This window comes from Rhinatrema bivittatum, chromosome 13 (genome assembly GCF_901001135.1).
Source record: "Rhinatrema bivittatum chromosome 13, aRhiBiv1.1, whole genome shotgun sequence".
In the NCBI taxonomy this organism is placed as follows: Eukaryota; Metazoa; Chordata; class Amphibia; order Gymnophiona; family Rhinatrematidae; genus Rhinatrema; species Rhinatrema bivittatum.
In genome coordinates, this window is record NC_042627.1 from 70,122,488 (window position 1) to 70,140,512 (window position 18,025).

An 18,025-nucleotide genomic window follows, 5' to 3' on the forward strand; every position below is an offset into this window, starting at 1 on the left:
TCTATGATTTTTTTTAAAATAAGCTTCATATCACAGCAGTCCTATCCTGGTTATGATCAGATTCTTCCTTTTACTTGTTCTGATCTGACATGAAAGAATTATTTATAAAAGGTAGGCCGTGTAATAAAATCATGTTTTCACTTGATGCATCTATCAAGCTAGGGCGAGAGAACATTGTACAAATCTCATCTTTGTGTCCCTTTCCTCCTTCCAAATCACGTCAAATCTTCACTGATGTGTACTGTGCTGTTCGTACGTCTGACTGTGCATGTAAAACTGGTCCCCAAACCCTAGTCCACCACCAAAACCTCACCTTGAGTTACTAGTTGACCCTCCTATAGTGGTATAAATAGTTTGGTAGTAGGTAGACCCTTATAAAGAGTCTCTCTCTCTCTCTCATGTTGTGGTAAGTGAAAAATTATCCAAACCATGCCTTTTTTTTTTTTTTTGCACGAGTTATTCATGCAAAATTTATAGCATTTTGATGAATCTAGGCCATAATTTGATATTTTTATTTCTGTTCATTTCAGTTTAGTATATATGTTTTGCTTATGGATGATTGTTTTGGATGATTGACATTTTGTACTCCTTGAGCCTTGGATTTGTACATTTCCCATAAAGCAAATGATAGGAGGACTTGTCTTTCAACAATTGTGACATCATACTGACTTATGGACCTAAATGAATTTTTCTATCACAGATTGAAGGTTCAGAAAGGTAGAGGGACAGAGAATCAATATGGAGACCTCTGTAGAGCCTAAGTTCTCCTTACTAGCATGGTATTGTCAAGTCAACCTCCAAAGAAATGGGATCCAACTATCCCTTTTCACTACATAACATAGATACAAACCAAGGACTTCAAATATTCAGCCATTAATCATGCCATTTTTACATAGCATTTAATTTATTTGTATACCGTTTAACCGTTTATTCTTTCCTATCTCTTCCTTCTTATCCAAGTTCTGCTACCCTTGTTATTTGTAACTGCTCCTTCGATCACCACAGTTCTAGTTGTTGTATTTAATGCACTCCCGTTCCATGTAAACCAGCAAGATATGTGCTCATGATTGCCGGTATATAAAAACCTTAAATAAAAAATAAAATAAAATAAACATCAATTACATTATAACAACATTGAAATAACTTTGAGATAATCTATACACCATCAGTTAAGGGGGGAAGGGGGGAGGCCAATCTACACAGTAAACCAAAATTGGTATGAACATCCTGCTTGCATGAACAGTATTGGATCAGAAGACATTCATTGACCTTGCTATTGCCATTTTTTGATTAGTCTAATTGGGTACCATTGTCATGGGGAGAAATCTCAAGGTATAGTATGACCAGAAATAATTACAATGCACAGCTATGAAAGATATATAGTCAACAAGCGTGTGCTTTGGTGTGTCACACAGAAACAAAAATATTGGCGAATGGTATACATGTGAGACATTTTGAAATTCAACAGGTGCAGCATGCCTATGTTGTGGAGGAAAGCCTCAAGGTATAGCACAACCAGAAGTCATTACAATGTACAACCATGAAATATATATATATATATACAGCTAGTAAGTGTGTGCATTTGGCATTTCACAGATAAACCGAATTTTGGTGAGGCATTTTGAAATTCAGCAATGTTAACTATCATTTCAGAAGACTGCACAGTTAGATAGCACATATGCCTGGAGGTCTATTCAAACATTAAAGCCTGTCTTCGCTGTGCTGTGTGTACCTTTCTTCCCATCAGAGTTGCTCTGGACATTGCACAATTTAAACCATGCAGGGCTCTATAGTCTGCCGGAGCTGCCAGTCTTTGTATGTTTAATCCACATGACTGCAGGATTACCCCTGGTGGCTGGGGCAAGGGATTGGTGCTCTCCTGCACCCCCTCAGTAAGAAAATAGGTTTGTGTATCTGGTTGAAGAGAGGGGTTGCAATCAGCAGTGCAATGATTGCTGAATTGAATTTAAAAAAAAAATTAGCCTTGGATCTCTTTTTGCCTTTCCTTTGTGTATTAGGAAATACAAAATATTCCCATTCGCTAGGCAGTGGCTGTTGCCATTGTCTTTTCAAAGAAACAAGCAAGGGAGAAACATTATATTGTTGTTATCTTTTAGCTGAAGGTATCTGGGGGGAAAAATGAAAAAAAAAAGGCCAAAAAATGTATTTAAGTTTTGCCTGTGTTCCATATATATATATATATATAGGTTTTCCTTTATAAGATAAACTGCATCCTGCTGATTGCACGACTGTCATCTTTGAGGCTCTCAGCATAAACAAGGAGGGAATATGAGATGAAGGAGGGAAAGGCTGATGTTTATACATAAAATGCCTGTTACACCGAGCAGTTTGGGGACAATCATTTGACACATTACCAACACAGCAAATGACATTCCGGTTCAACCTTATGCTTTGCTGCATTTTTGATGGAACAGGAGTTTTCACTTGAATGATAAGTTTTCATATTGAGAAGAAATCTTAATACCCAGGAGCGTATGGAATCTATTATTAATTTGTACAATTACTAAGAAAGTCTGCTGTTTTCGTTAACATTTAGGCATATAAAATCCTCATGTTGGGATAATTTTTCCTTCTCCATTCACTGATGTGCACCCTACTTAAATTTCTGAGTGACCGGAAGATACTTTCTAAGAAAACTGTAGTTTCAGCTAGAAACTATGTACCATAACATTGCCTGTGGCTTAGTCACACAACATCTGCTTTTATGTATTTCTGTTTCTCAAATTTAGGAGAAACATGGAGTCTGGAGCTCTGTTTCTATTAATGCAAGGTGTCTGCCGTTTTTAACACAGGTTGTTGTGACAAAAATGATTCATGCAGAAATAACAATTAAGACTAGATGTGCATTTGGATGATCTGAATGTGAAATTTGATCCAAATGAGTTGATTTGTGTTTCTGTGTGGGTCACTGGAACCAAATGGATTTAGGCCCATGAAAAATGTTAATCCTTTTCTGCTCATTTGGTTTGGTCCCATTAAGGGCTGTGGTGGAAGTAAAGCCAGACAGAGCACAACTGGTTGGGGATGGAATGAGGATGGAACAGGACCAATCATATTTTCAAACAATTTATCCCAACTAACAGCTGCACGGATTGATGTTGTCTTTTTTTTTTTTTTAGGTGAAAATGAAAATAGCATTTTATTTTCAATCATTACTCTGTTGGATCTGAGATGAAGAAGGCAGAGATTTTGAAGCTCCTTGCTTCAAAAGTCCATAATTAAAAGATTAGGAAAAAAAAAAAAAGAAGCTTTTGATTTAGAGGAGAAAGCAAGACATACTCTTACAGTCATTGTCATTGTATTGTAGCTCCGCTATTTTATCACATACGTGCTATTTTATTACATATGCCTTGGTCCAGGCTCTGGACTAGGAAAGGGATGGGGACCCAGCATCTGGGCCAGGCCCTGCTGTCAGGCCTGGCACTAGACTGAGGCCCAAGTGTTGGGACCCAGTCTCCAGATCGGGCCCTGGCATTGGGCCAGGGTGCAGGAATCAGTACCCGGCCGAGGCCCCAGCATGGGGTCTAGGCCTTGGCCTAGCATAGAGTTTAGGCTGTGGTCACGGCAACCTACCTCAGCCTTGGCCTATGCAAAGCTGAATCTTCGGCCTGGGCCTGGGTCTTGCCAGCGGATCCCCAGTTTAGTGCATCCTGATCCTGATGCCTTGGCCTAGGGGACTGGGGGGGCATCCTGAACCCAGCATTTTTTTTTTTGCATGGAAGGGATGGGTAGTGGGGATGGGAGGCCCCATTTCCTTTTTTTTAAATTTTTTTTTATGTCTGATTTGTTGATTTTAATGAAAGAAACAAATTAAACATTAAATAAAACAAAATTCATGTGGGAACACCCCACCCCCGAAAATGAACCAAAAAATGAAATATATTTTTTACCCCTGCACACCCTTAATAGTCTAAAGCATTTGGGGACAGACTTAAAGACCTAAACATATATATCCTCAGGGAAAGGTGCGATAGGGGAGATATGACAGAGATATTTAAATACTTCCAATGTTTCCACCCATAGGAGGCAGGCCTCTTTTAATGGAAAGGAGGCTGTAGAAAAAGGAATCATCAGATGGGGGTAGACTAAGGTGTAATATAAGGAAATATTTCTTTACAGAAAGGGTAGTGGATGCATGGAACAGCCTCCTAGTGGAGGTAGTGAAGACAGTAAAAAAAAAGGTATTTGAATTCAGGAAAGCATGGGATAAACAGAGAGTGTGATGTGGACTGTAAACCTAAATTAGTTGGATGTATGGGCAAACCAGATAGGCCATATGGTCTATTACTGCCACCTTGTTTCTCTGTTTCATGATAGCTTGAGTTATTCATGCATTTGCCCCTATTTTTGGTGCATTTTCCTCTGCGGCTGAGGCTTGCCAGCAAGTTTCATAAAATTTGGATGTCAAAGCTCACAGTTAGTCAAAAAAGGGAAGCACTGCTTCCCCCTATTGAATTTAATGGAAATGAATGAAACAAATGAGCCTATGAGGAAAGACTAAAGAGGTTAGGACTTTTCAGCTTGGAGAAGAGACGATTGAGGGGGGATATGATAGAGGTGTTTAAAACCATGAGAGGTCTAGAACGGGTAGATGTGAATCAGTTATTTACTCTTTCGGATAGTAGAAAGACTAGGGGGCACTCCATGAAGTTAGCATGGGGCACATTTAAAACTAATTGGAGAAAGTTCTTTTTTAGTCAACGCACAATTAAACTCTGGAATTTGTTGCCAGAGAATGTGGTTCGTGCAGTTAGTATAGCTGTGTTTAAAAAAGGATTGGATAAGTTCTTGGAGGAGAAGTCCATTACCTGCTATTAATTAAGTTGACTTAGAGAATAGCCACTGCCATTAGCAATGGTAACATGGAATAGACTTAGTTTTTGGGTACTTGCCAGGTTCTTGTGGCCTGGATTGGCCACTGTTGGAAACAGGATGCTGGGCTTGATGGACCCTTGGTCTGACCCAGTATGGCATTTTCTTATGTTCTTATGTTCAGATTTGAACCAAACAACCCAGACAAAACAGGAAATGAAATCAAAGATCTGAACCGAACTAGAACTTTTTTCCTTGTACACCCCTAATTAAGATACATCAGAATCAGTGCCAGGGCATTCATGTAAGTTCTTATGCTACAGCACTCTACAGAAAATTTGAGGGTAAAAACTTACGTAATCTGGCTCACGCCAGGGTTCCCTGCCACGTAACCTTACTTCTGCTATGGATGACGTGTAAGTAATAAAACAAAAAAAAATCTAGGCAGATCAGCAAGGTTTTAAGGGTCTGGACTAACAGGGGCGAAGGAAGGCTGTTAAAAACAAGGGGGTTTGGAAGATCTATTTCTTAACTGGACAAACTGGGAATGAACTGTGAAAACTGGCATTGGCGCGCATCCCTGTTAAAATCACTCACAATGTAGAAGCAGGATTTGCACACACAGGTGCGTACCCACTTAAAATTGAGTGCACACGTGTGCATGGCCAGGGTATTTTATAACATGCGGTCATATAGGCATGCATATTATTAAAGAGCCTCGATCCTGGGCATGGGTCAATGATCTTGGTCACATGCGTGCCTGCGCGCCGGATTTGAAAGTTACCACCTCTGTCTTTATCCTATCTCTTTGAGCCCATAAAAAATACCAGAATACACAGCAAGGGACCATAGTGATTGGGAGGGGAAGAGAAGACCACAGATCAAGAAAGGTCTGTGACGGCACAATAGGCTTGCACCCATTTTAAAAGAGAAAATAAGCAATGTGCATTCGCTTTGAAACTTACTGCGGACAGAAAGTATCTGCAGACTTTTTCAATTCCTTTTTCTGCAGGTGCTTTTTCCCATGGAAAATAATGCATGTTGAGTTGAATTTACATAAATTATTCTCCTCTCCTGATCCACACTCCCAGGAACTCCTCCCTTAAAACATACTTTTAATTGCATTGCAGGAAGGCAATTTTCAGTCTGTGTTAACAAAACACTATTAACCCAGAAAAATGGCTTTGAAAATATAACATTTTGGCCGGCTGCGGGATGCTCCATAACTAGTCACACTTACTCCCAAACACCGCCAATGCGGCTGACATACCGCCATGCTGTCCTACCCGGGCCTCCCTAGGCACGTTTGCCAACACTTAAGGCCCCTGCAACAGCAAACACAACTACTGGCACCCAGTGATATCATCACATGGCTGGGTATTTAAACCCCAGCCAGGCTACAAGCATTGCCTCAGCAACTTGCACTCTCGCTGTGTGTTTTGCTTTCCTTGTTGCCTTGTCTTCTTGCTGCATTGCCCTGTAGTTGACCTGCCCTGCCTTTTCATTGCATTGCTTTGTACCGCCTTGCCTGCCTCCATCGTGTCTTGGTCCCTTTATGTTCTGCCCTGGTCTTGTCTGTTTCTGCCTGACTCCTGGTTTGACTTCGGCTTGGACCTTGACTACTCTTCTGGATCTTTGCCTGCCCTGACCTCTACCTGGACCTTAACACTGCCTGATCTCCACCTACCCTGACTTCTACCTGGACCTTAACACTGCCTGATCTCCACCTGCCCTGACCTCTGCCTGGACCTTAACACTGCCTGATCTCCACCTACCCTGACTTCTACCTGGACCTTAACACTGCCTGATCTCCACCTGCCCTGACCTCTACCTGGACCTTAACACTGCCTGATCTCCACCTACCCTGACTTCTACCTGGACCTTAACACTGCCTGATCTCCACCTGCCCTGACCTCTGCCTGGACCTTAACACTGCCTGATCTCCACCTACCCTGACTTCTACCTGGACCTTAACACTGCCTGATCTCCACCAGCCCTGACCTCTACCTGGACCTTAACACTGCCTGATCTCCACCAGCCCTGACCTCTGCCTGGACCTCGTTGCTGCCTGATCGCCGCCTGCCCTGACCTCTGCCTGGACCTCAACACCGTTTACTTGCTGCCTACCCTGACCTTGGCCTGCTACTTAACCTTGCCTGACCATGCCTTACAGGACCCTCACCTAAGCTCTGCCAGCCCCTGGAGCCCAAGGGCTCAACCTGTGGGGAACAGAGCTGGTATAGGTGAAACCCTAGTCCCACTCCTTATAAGAGCACATCCACCTGCTGACCATTTAGGCCTAGTGGCTTTACCTGCTAGGCTGCATCAACCACTCCACAGCCAAAGGGATCATATCTGTGATAGAAAATGATACCCCCAAACATTGGTCTACAGATAAATCCATTGAAAGTTCTTGAAATCAACAAATTGTTTCTGTAGAGCAATTTTATTTTATAAAAAATTATGCCATTGTGAGAATCTGCAATTGTACCTCTTGATTTTATAAAACACAGTATATTTCTCGAAAAATGCATAGATTGCATGAAAGCCCGTGTTTTTCTTCCATATCTAATTAATTCACATATTCACTTTTTTACTTAACAATGCATTGTAGCAAGCAAGTGAATGCCTTCTTGCTATTAGTTTTTGGATGACTGCACATAGATCGATCTTGAACATGAACAAAACAGAATTAAGATATGTTGCCTGATCTCCATTCTTGGAATTGCCATCTTTTTTGATGGTGATTTATGTAAAGATCCCTTTTTCTCACCAAATAAGGAGTAATTTGGTGAGAAATTAATTATTGACACCCCTCTTATCTTTCCATCCTCAGGTGAAGTCGGTGGTGAAAACTTTTATTTCCCAAGTTGTGTGTTGCACGCAAACAAACTATTTTCTTTCTATAAATGGATTTCACACTGTTCTTCAAGCACTTATTTTGACTCGTTTAGACTACTGTAATGTACTCTATCTTGGTCTCCTGGCATTGATGTTGAAAGCTCTGCAGGCAGTCCAAAATAGCAGCTGCTCGGATTCTGATGGGCACCCCACTGAGGGAACATATTACCCCGTGCTGATTAGGCTACATTGGCTGTCAATGGCAACAAGGGAAAAATATAAAGCTCTATCTTTTAGTCTATAAGGCTTTGAATACTGATTTACCGGTTTGTTTAAGCCTGCTGCTAAAGCTACAATACATAAGCCTAATCGATCACTGAGGTCTACATTAGATGTCGTCCCCCCCATTAAAGACAGTCCATTTATCCGAGTCTCAGGAGTCAAAAGCTTTCCATGGCAGGCCTTTTGTAGCGGAACCACCCCTCCCTGAAGAAATTAAGGCTGAACAGTCCGCAAACATTTTTAAAGAAAAAATTATAGACCGTATTACTTGTATAAGTGTTTGGTCTTCAAATTGAGGATGTTAGCAAGGGGTGAAGGCTTTTATTGACTTGAACATACTCTCCTCTTTCTGTTGAGCATATTGTATTAGGAAGGGTGAGGTTTTATGTCAGTTGTTTCTTTTTTGTTTGTTTAACTTTTAATGAACGTTTCACTTTGCTATCAACCTAGAAGGGTAAATAGGCAGGTTACAGATTTTTAAAATAAATATCCCTCTACAGTGAAGAAAAAGCATCTATGAATATTTAGTTAAACAGCTGCTTTACCATTTTGTTCTGTGAAAAATATAAAAACAAAATTGAGTTTTTTTACTGATTTTACTCTAAGGGGTTAATACACTAAACTGCATTAACAGTAAACGCAAGCATTAACATGCTTTAAACACCTGCATTATCTAATGCAAGGGATCAATGCACATGAAAAGCACTGTTAACATGCTCAAACTAGCGTACATCATTCTTAATGCAAAATCTAAAATACTGATGTGCCTTACTTTTACCTAAATGGGTAAGATGAAACGAATAAGGCCATTTTTGGTTTATTGAACCAAAAATGGCTCATCACAAAAATAGCCCAAAATGTTGGGGGGACAAAATTTTAAAAAGGAGTTCTGGAAGCCATACAATCCACCCTTCCATCCCCAACAGAAGCCCAGGGGCTGAGGTTGGAACTAGTTGGGGCCCCCCTAGGTCCCTCTAATCCCCTTTCTCCTGCAAAACAAGTCTGGGTCTAGACAGAGCCTAGCCGGGCTAGGCCCCTCGGATCCTGCTTTCCCCTTAAAACAAACAGTGGAGCAGGAGCTTCCCCGGCCTCCACTTCCGCATTCCTTGGTGGTCGAGTGATTGAAAAGAGCAGGAGTGATGCCAGTCACTCCTTTCCCATCCAATTCTCTTTCACTATGGTGGTGCCAACCCTCCTGGATTAGCATCAAAGTGATGTCACTTTGGCACTGCTCAGGAGGGCCAGCACTACCATTGTGAAAAAGCATCAATCCTGCCCTTTCGAACCACTGGAACACCAGGGTTCAAACCTCCAGACCACCAGGGAAAGGATGCCAGGGAGGTCCCTGGCCCTGACCCCCACTGTTTGATTTAAAGGGAGGGGGTCATAGAGGCCTTGCTAAGCCCAACTGGATATGCCCAGTCTAGATCTATTTTGTGGGAGGTAGATGGTCCAAATGGCCCAGTCTGAGCTCCAGGGCTATTGTCAGGGTGGGAGGGGTGTAGAAGGTCTCCAAAAGGCTGTTTCAATTATTTTTATTTTTTTGGGGGGTAGTTTTAGTGTTTAACGAGTTTAATGGGATTTTTCAATTCAGGAAAGGATCTTAACTGAAAAGAACATTAAATGAACCAAAAAAAATAGAACCCTTCTTCTCAAAACAAAAAAAAGAACACACTGAAATGAATATTTGTTGGCAGCACATCCTTACAATCTATGTTAATGAAGTAATGAGAAGCAAAAGTATGTTGAATAGTTAATTATCTATTAGTAGAGCAAGAAAAAACCCTCACATTAAAATGTGCAAAATGTAATGCAGCCGCATTAATGCAAATAGCTTGCCTAAAGAGCACACTTTAGCTCTTTAGGCAAGCTTTTACTCTCTGAATCTGAATTTAGAGTAGGACTTCTTTGTATATATTTTTACGCTGAGTGTCCACTCTGCCACTTTTAGAGGGTCAGTCCCACTGTGTGTTGAACTACTAAAGCTCTAGATTATAGTAGCTTGCCTTTTGGGCAAAGTAGAAAAATGGTAATGTTTCAGTTTGCTCCAAACAAACCCTTCTCAAGCCTGCATTATCTTCATTCAGGCAAGAGAAATAAGACTGGCGCTCATAAACTAATCATATAGCAATCGTTTTTCATTTAATCTCAGTATTTTGGTTAAACGTGAGGCATTCTGAGAGGGTACAAGCCTAATTTTACTTGAGGGCTTTCCATTTGCTCCCCAAAATCTAAAAGTCGAATTGCTGCCGTGCAAACTCCCTGAAGGGTTCTGCCAGGCACAGATAAGGGTTCACAAGAGTAATGCAGACCCTCCAGAAACAAATGTTAGACAATACGCTATCTGAAGTGTCACCAGAAGAAAAATACTGGCTATTTATTAACCTCACTGAGCAGGGGAATTCATATATATATATATATATATATATATATATATATACATATACATGGCCCCCTTTCTTAGATTCTCTGCGATTAGCAAAGATTTAACTTTTTACAACAAAAATAAAACAAAAGTAAGCAGCAATTCATCAGCCTGTCCATGGGGATGCTCTCTCAGTTCCGCAATGTAAATTTTTCAAGCTCTAAGGAAAAAGAAATAAATCTCTGAGGTTTATTAGAAGGCTAATAAGGTTTTGCTCAGCGTAAAATAGGCTGAGCCTGAGATGCAGGAAAAAATAATCACAGCATAAGAGGAAGAATCATGAGCCTTCTATTAGTGGGGAGATCAGGCTCAGCTCAGACTTCCTCCTTAGCTAATGGAGAAAATGGAGACGGGGCTCTGCTTTGCACAATGCATGCTGACATCGGGCGCCCAGCGGTCTATAAATACCAGGACAATGTTGGGATGACATTATGCCATGCCAGCTTTAGTTTTGTTTGTTTTACTAACTTCAACAATCGTGATACAACCTTGAGCAAGTCATTCAACTTCCTTGTGCGTACTCTTAGAACAGGGGGCCCTCGGCTCTATGATTGCAAACAGATCTGATTTTCAGGATATCCACCATGAACATTCATTCATCAGATAGATACATCCGCACACACTTGAGCGAAGAAGAAGCCTAATGTACATGGTTTTGCTACCGAGAAAACCAGACCTGTTTACAGCCCTTTAGAACCTCAGTTGAGGATCAGTAGGGACCTTTGTTTTCAAGTTTTTATATTAATTTTCTGTAAGAACTTCAGTGTTATGACGGTTGTGCAAGCATTGCCAATATCACAAAATAATTCTGGCCAAAGAAGAAGCCATATCACATACAAATGTATGTAAGGTAGCATGTTAATATTACGAATGCTTAACACAGGCCATGAAAAACTGCATTCTGCAATAAGCTTCTGAAAGTTAACTATGCTTCAAGGGTCGGACGAGGAGGTGAGACAGATGTGGGTAAGGCTTGTAATCCACCTTGCGTTTGTTCTGGAAAGGCCACACTATAAATGTAAAATAAATAAAATAAAGGCTGATATGGCGAGGAGGAGGAGGACAGGAGCAGCCACCAGCTAGCTGGGCATTGAATGCCGATGCAAATTCCCAGGAAGGGAGAAGTTATTGGGCTTCTAAGACCTGGGGAAGGCCTCCACTACCCATGCACTACCCAAGCACAACCAACTCCAGAAAACTAAATTGTAAAAAAAAAAAATAATAATAATAATATGAAGACTTGAAAAAGGCAGCAATCGGAATATATCAGAAAGCAATGAAAAACAACCCAACCAAAATAAAATAATTTCAGTCAACAGCAGTAAATTCTAGTGGCCTTTGGGTTAAAACCTCTAAAGAGACAAGACTGTCCCAAAGAAAAATGGGACAGAACAAGGTAGTTGAGAAGTTTAGGATTTATAGACCAAGCAACAGGATCAGCTCCTTCCCAGGAAGCCATTCTGGGACAACATAGACAGGATCCTCAGTCATCTAAGTAGTGGTCAGCTGAACCAATCTGCAGATTCCTTGATATTATTTTCTTAGGGTGGCCCCCATAGGAAGTCATCGGTGTCCTTCTTTCCCACTTGCACCTGTTGACCTTGCTACAGCTGGCAGCCATGGACTCCACTGTCAAAGACAGAGGTGTGTGTGGCCTAAGGGCATCAATTCCTTGCTGCAGCGTGTGACCTTTATCACACTAGGGTCACACTGACTCACTCCAGCGAAGTGGTGATGTGGTCAGTGAATTGCATAATGGCTGTTTATAGGTTTTGCATCCTCTTTTCCAAACATTGGATGTCTTCCTTAGGGGTGTGAATCGTGTGATCGATCGTCTTAACGATCGATTTTGGCTGGGGGGGGAGGGAAATCTGATCGTCGTGTTTTTTTTTTGTTAAAAATCGTTAAAAATCGTAAGTCGGGGGAGGGCGGGAAAACCGGCACACCAAAACAACCCTAAAACCCACCCCAACCCTTTTAAAACAAATCCCCCACCCTCCCGAACCCCCCCAAAATGTTTTAAATTACCTGGGGTCCAGTGGGGGGAGGGGGGCCCAGCGCGATCTCCAGCTCTCTGGCCACGGCTGCGTTAAGAGAAATGGCGCCATGGCCCTTTGCCCTTATCATGTGACAGGGCAAAGGTAGCGCCGGCGCCATTTTGGTTCCTGGCTCCCGACGTCACGCGTGCAGGAGATCGCTCCCGGACCCCCGCTGGACCCCCAGGGACTTTTGGCCAGCTTGGGGGGGCCTCCTGACCCCCACAAGACTTGCCAAAAGTCCAGCGGGGGTCCGGGAGCAACCTCCTGCACGCGGGCCATATTGCCAATATTCAAAATGGCGCCGGCGCTACCTTTGCCCTCACTATGTCATACGGGTCGCAGCCGTGGCCAGAGAGCAGGAGATCGCGTCGGGACTGACGGGCAGAGGACGGTGATTCCCAGCCAAGCCATTTTACCTAGGCAAATTAGTATTCCCCTGAAATTTCACTCTAAATGGGGACAGCGAAGCACAGTGCAGAAGGGACACCTGTCATGGACTTTGGTAAAAATCCTACCAGTCCCAGCTGAGACGTTATGCTAAATTGCCAGAATTACAATAGCGGGCCTATAGAAGAACAAGCAATTAGTGCAGAGGTAAATAAAGTTTACCACTACTAATAATGCATGCCCCTACAGTACCAATTATCTTAGTTAATAGACTGTATAGAGGCAATGGTAGGTGGCCGTAATCCTGAAATTTATAGAGTTTACAGGTAGTTTAAACTGACAGTCAAAACATTGCAACTGATTTGATCTTTAAATTATTGTGATAAAAAGATGTGATGAGCCTATATCTGATTGCCGAGGAATAATCTGACTGCTCAGCTTTCTCACCTTTATTTGTAGCTTTCACAAAAGACAGCCCATGAGTTGCTGGCCCAGACTCTAGTTCTAAGTTTCAGGGGAAAGGGATATATTGTTTGCCTTATATATATATTTTTTTTATTACAATTATGTGATACCTTCTGCCCACTGAACAATTAATTAAAAGGCCAATGGAAATTCTCTGCTGATGTGTTTATAATTACAAGGCCCATTAATTTCACAATCTTTTTACCATATAACTCCTTAAAAAATCAAGCTGGACTGCTGAAGACAGCATCTTTAAGCTTAAATGTGTGCTTCTAATTACTGTACTTAATTTGATGAAAAACAGAAGGACACTGTTATTCCCATCTGTTAGCTCTTTTATTAGTTATACTATTTTTGTCTTCACGCAATAGAAGTGGTACATGAAATTGAGTTTGGTAGAAAACTGTATTAGATATTGGCATGATGCATCACAGAAGGAGATTAATCTCCCTGTATTCCAGCAGCTAGCCAAGTTACAGTCATCCAGAGTTCTGCTTTGTTTTGTCTGACGTTCCGAAATGATCCTATTAGACCCCGCTTTAACACTGCAGAGGAGGGAAGGGAAGGCCATCCCTAGATTTCAATGCAGGGTCAGCGCTCCGTGCTGCTAAATAGGAGAAACGGGGTTAGTTCTCAAGGTCAGGTAGGTTGGCGCTGGTAAATCAACAAAAGCCACTGGTGGAGATCAGAGAAAACCTACTGATGTGCGTGGAAATGCCCTGGCAACGGCCGCTATTCTTTTCTTCCTGCTAGCTCTTTCTGAAAACGGAGTGTGTCATCCTGAAAGACACAATTAATGTGTGGCACGACCTAGGCTGGGAAGAATGGCCACCGTCATCAGCGCACCTTCTATCTAAGACACACATGCTGGAAGCGCTACAAGCAACAGTAACCGTGTTCATTTGGCCACGGTGGATTTCTGCAGTTGTTTAGACTGTGAGTGAGAGGAGATGGGGGAGTAAAAGAAGAAAGAGAGAAGTTTTCCGGGAATCTCAGTCTAAATGGTTGATTTTCTTCATCAGTCCTCCTGTCCTAGTCCAAAAGAGAGCAGCTTCACCAAATGAAATAAAGACCCTTCTTTCTGCTTGAGAAAAACCAGCTTCTGTGATGCTCTTCGCCGCTGCATCTCGGCTCTCTTGTAAGCTTCTACGACGCACAGCGTGGCAGATGCGCCATTCATTTATAAAACATGGGGATTAGACTACAAGAACACTGTAATCTTTGTTTACTGTTCAATATTTCAGTACAGATGGAGAGGAGTAGTATCTTGCATCAATTAAAAAAAATGCTATTTTTAAGCTAGTTTGAAGTTTTCTAGCCTTTTCCCATGTAACTCTCCTGCAGCCCTGGAAATAGTCATCTTAGCAAGAAAGTGGCACAATGCATGCCCTGGTTTCAGATCAGTTTGTTCAAAGTGTTTGATACCTTTTAAACATCTGTATAAACAATCAAAACCCAGACTGTATGGAGTAAATGGTGACCTTCTAAACCAACATGACTGCTCTCTGTACCGCAGGGAAATTGTAGGGGAGATGCATAAAGGAATTTCAACGCAATGACTTAAAAGTAAATGTTTTAATTGACAAAAAAGTAAACATTGCAACTTGCAATGTATAGTTAGAAATATTGCACAGCATTCCAAGGGCATGTTTTATTTTTTTATTATAATCAACCTTTACACTGTGATGTGCTTTTATTTTGATTGAAAGAAGGGAACAGTTCATTGAGTTCAACCTTCTTCTGCCTACAAATGTTTCTTTTGCAATGTTCTGACCCACTTTTCGATTACGGCATAGGTCAACATATATACTTTTATTTTCCTAGAAGTGTGCTTTCTGTACTAACCTTCCTTGAAATTTTCTTTCTCACAGATGTCCAGCACATTAAGAGGCGAGACATAGTTCTGAAAAGAGAATTGGGAGAAGGGGCATTTGGAAAGGTATTCCTAGCTGAATGCTATAACCTGAGTCCCACCAAGGACAAGATGCTTGTTGCAGTGAAGGTAAGAGACCAGCACATGATACGTGAAATCCCTCTGCCATTCTGTTTAAGTTCATTGTTGAAAGTTACATACTCCTAAATTTTAGGATCAGTGTTTATCCCTTTGAAGTGCAGTTATCATGATAACCAGTTCATGCTTTTCTTGCGATTATTCTCTGTAATTCTTCCCAATGTGATTTTTCAGACACATTTTAAACAAATCATAATTTTATAGTGTTGCTGTATAATGCAAGGCACCCAAAACATCAAATGGGAAATACTGTGAGGTCCAGATGAGAAGTACAGTGAACAGGAAGTAATCTGGATAGAGTTACTTGAGAAACTTTAACCGGGATGTTCAAAGGGAATTGCTTGGGTGAGTCTGCTACTGGATACATCTCCATAAAGTTACCCAGTAAAGGTACCCAACTAGATAAATTTACCTGGATAGTGCTGAATATCAGTACGACCCGTAGAAATTTAGACAACTCCCCCCAGAATGCCATCTGCTATCACTCCTTTTATCTGGTTGAATTTTTCCCAGATAAAAAGTAACCTGGGTAAAATGCTGCTTGCCGGTGGGCCGGGAAATTTAAATCTCAGTAGACATAAGAAAACATAAGTAGATATTAAGTAGATAAGTAGATATAAGTAGATAAGCAGAATGCAACGCCCTAAACAACATTGTACAGATACACAGAGCACACCGCATTACAAGAACAGGGAGCAAATTACAACTTGACGTTCCACCAATATCACACGCCAAACTATCCAATGTTAGAAATAGAGCCATCTCCATAGCCGGTCCCTCTCTCTGGAACTCACTTCCAGAGTACATAAGCTCACTAAGCGACACCAAAGCATTTAGAAAAGAACTCAAAACATGGCTTTTCAGACAAGCCTACAAAGACGGAATTGGATAATCATACATGAGAGAAATATCCACTGACTGCTAAATAATACCACTGACGAGACTAATACGGATGACGATATCTTACCATTTTTTCAAATATTGTCAATCAATTTCCATTCGCATGCCTAATTCACGAATCCAAGATTTATTAACAAGATTTATTATTATCATTATTTATTTATTATCACTAATTCAAGATTTATCAACAAGATGTATTATCCCCAGCTATCCAAAACTTGTAAGACGAGGTTATATATGTTACTCCTTATCTGGTTACTTGTTTCCAATTTGTATTACGTTGTGTTATAGCAGTTGTTTCTCATATTGTAATAAGTTGTTTGACCTGTAAACCGGAGTGAAGGCATTCAGCTATACTTCGGTATATAAAAAACTTTTACATAAATAAATAAATATTAGCATGTATTTGAGAACCTAATTCTAATTTCATCACTCCAATTCCCAATGGTCAAGTAGAAACTTCTAAACCAATAAATAGATCATTGTTGATATGTACATTTATACAGTTTCATTTTATGTCTTAACACAAATTTTTTTTTAAGGATAACAAACTTGCCCAATATTTTGTGGAGTGTCTTTACGATCTGTAATGTAATCTGATCTGAAAATGCTCGCTATATATTTTTTGACCCAGCAGAAGTTTTCTTCATGCAAAAATTACTGTATCTACTACTAATGTCACCAATTAGATTCATTAGTTCCGCTTTGAAATGAATGTAACCTCTAGCTTTGCCTTTTCTTTTATTTAGATTTCTATTGAATTTGTTGTCTTTCATGCTTCCTATTATTTTCTTATGATTCTCTTCCCCCCCCTCCCCCCCTCATTTCTAATGGGCTACATAGAGGTTTATGTGAGAACTGACTATTTTCTTTTATGACAATTTCGTTTGTTATTTTTTTATTCTCTGTAACCTAATTTCAGTATAATTGACATTTTATTTATTTATTTAAAAACTTTTTTATACCGGCATTCGTAGGACACATCATGTCGGTTTACAAATAATTGAGAAAGGAAAGGAAATTACAATGAACAGGGGAGGGGTTAACTGGGTGATATACAAAGAAGAGGAGAGGAGAGTCAAACAGGCGGCGTTACAAAAAGAACCAATATACAAGGTTAATTGGCATGTGCACTTGAGATATTTAGTATATGAAACTTATTTACAGTAGGACAGGGGCAGATGCACGTAAGAATGATTAAGGGGGGGGGGGGGGGGGTAGGGAGGGAGGAGGGGCGGGGGGAGGTGGTGGTGGGAACCGGTGCTTTTATTTGGTAAAATTCAATAAATATAAAGTTTAAAAAAAAAACTATAGGGGTGACGTACTAAAGGATTTTTCCATTTTACATCTATGGAAAAATGCTTAGTACATATGACTGGATATGTAATATTGAGGATATTCGTGCATTTTCTTAATACATTGGATCAGGCCCAATTAAATCTACTTTTATAGAGAAGGAAATTCTGGGAGCTATTCAGGGCTTGATATGCAATTTATGCACATCAAACCCTCTTTTATGTAAGTAATGCTTTGAAAATCAGTAAGGGGGCCACTGCACACGAAACTATTCACATAGCCCAATTTCACACATACTTTTATGTGCATTGGGAGCAGGAGATGGGGGGGGGGGAGGAGGGTGAAGTTGGAATCAGAATATGATACACTATAATCTAGAGAGAAGTTATTGGTGAATAATATTATTTCAGATCCCTTTTGTTTAATTTAACACTATAATCTTCAGTAATTGTTATAAAGCTAAAAGAAATTATGGGTTCCCTATTAATGATATCAACATACTGTCATAGTAAATGATGGCAGGTAAAGATCAAAAAGGCCCATCCA

General features: G+C 40.7%; 1 protein-coding gene across 7 annotated transcripts in view; it reads left to right on the plus strand.

The window, feature by feature from the left end:
• NTRK3 (neurotrophic receptor tyrosine kinase 3) overlaps positions 1 to 18,025 on the plus strand; it is a 932,433-nt gene that overhangs the window by 848,583 nt on the left and 65,825 nt on the right. For all 7 annotated transcript variants that reach the window (XM_029575291.1, XM_029575284.1, XM_029575285.1 and 4 more), the window contains exon 13: positions 15,144 to 15,274. In XM_029575291.1, the coding sequence (XP_029431151.1) occupies positions 15,144 to 15,274 (131 nt within the window). The remainder of the gene's footprint in view (positions 1 to 15,143; positions 15,275 to 18,025) is intronic.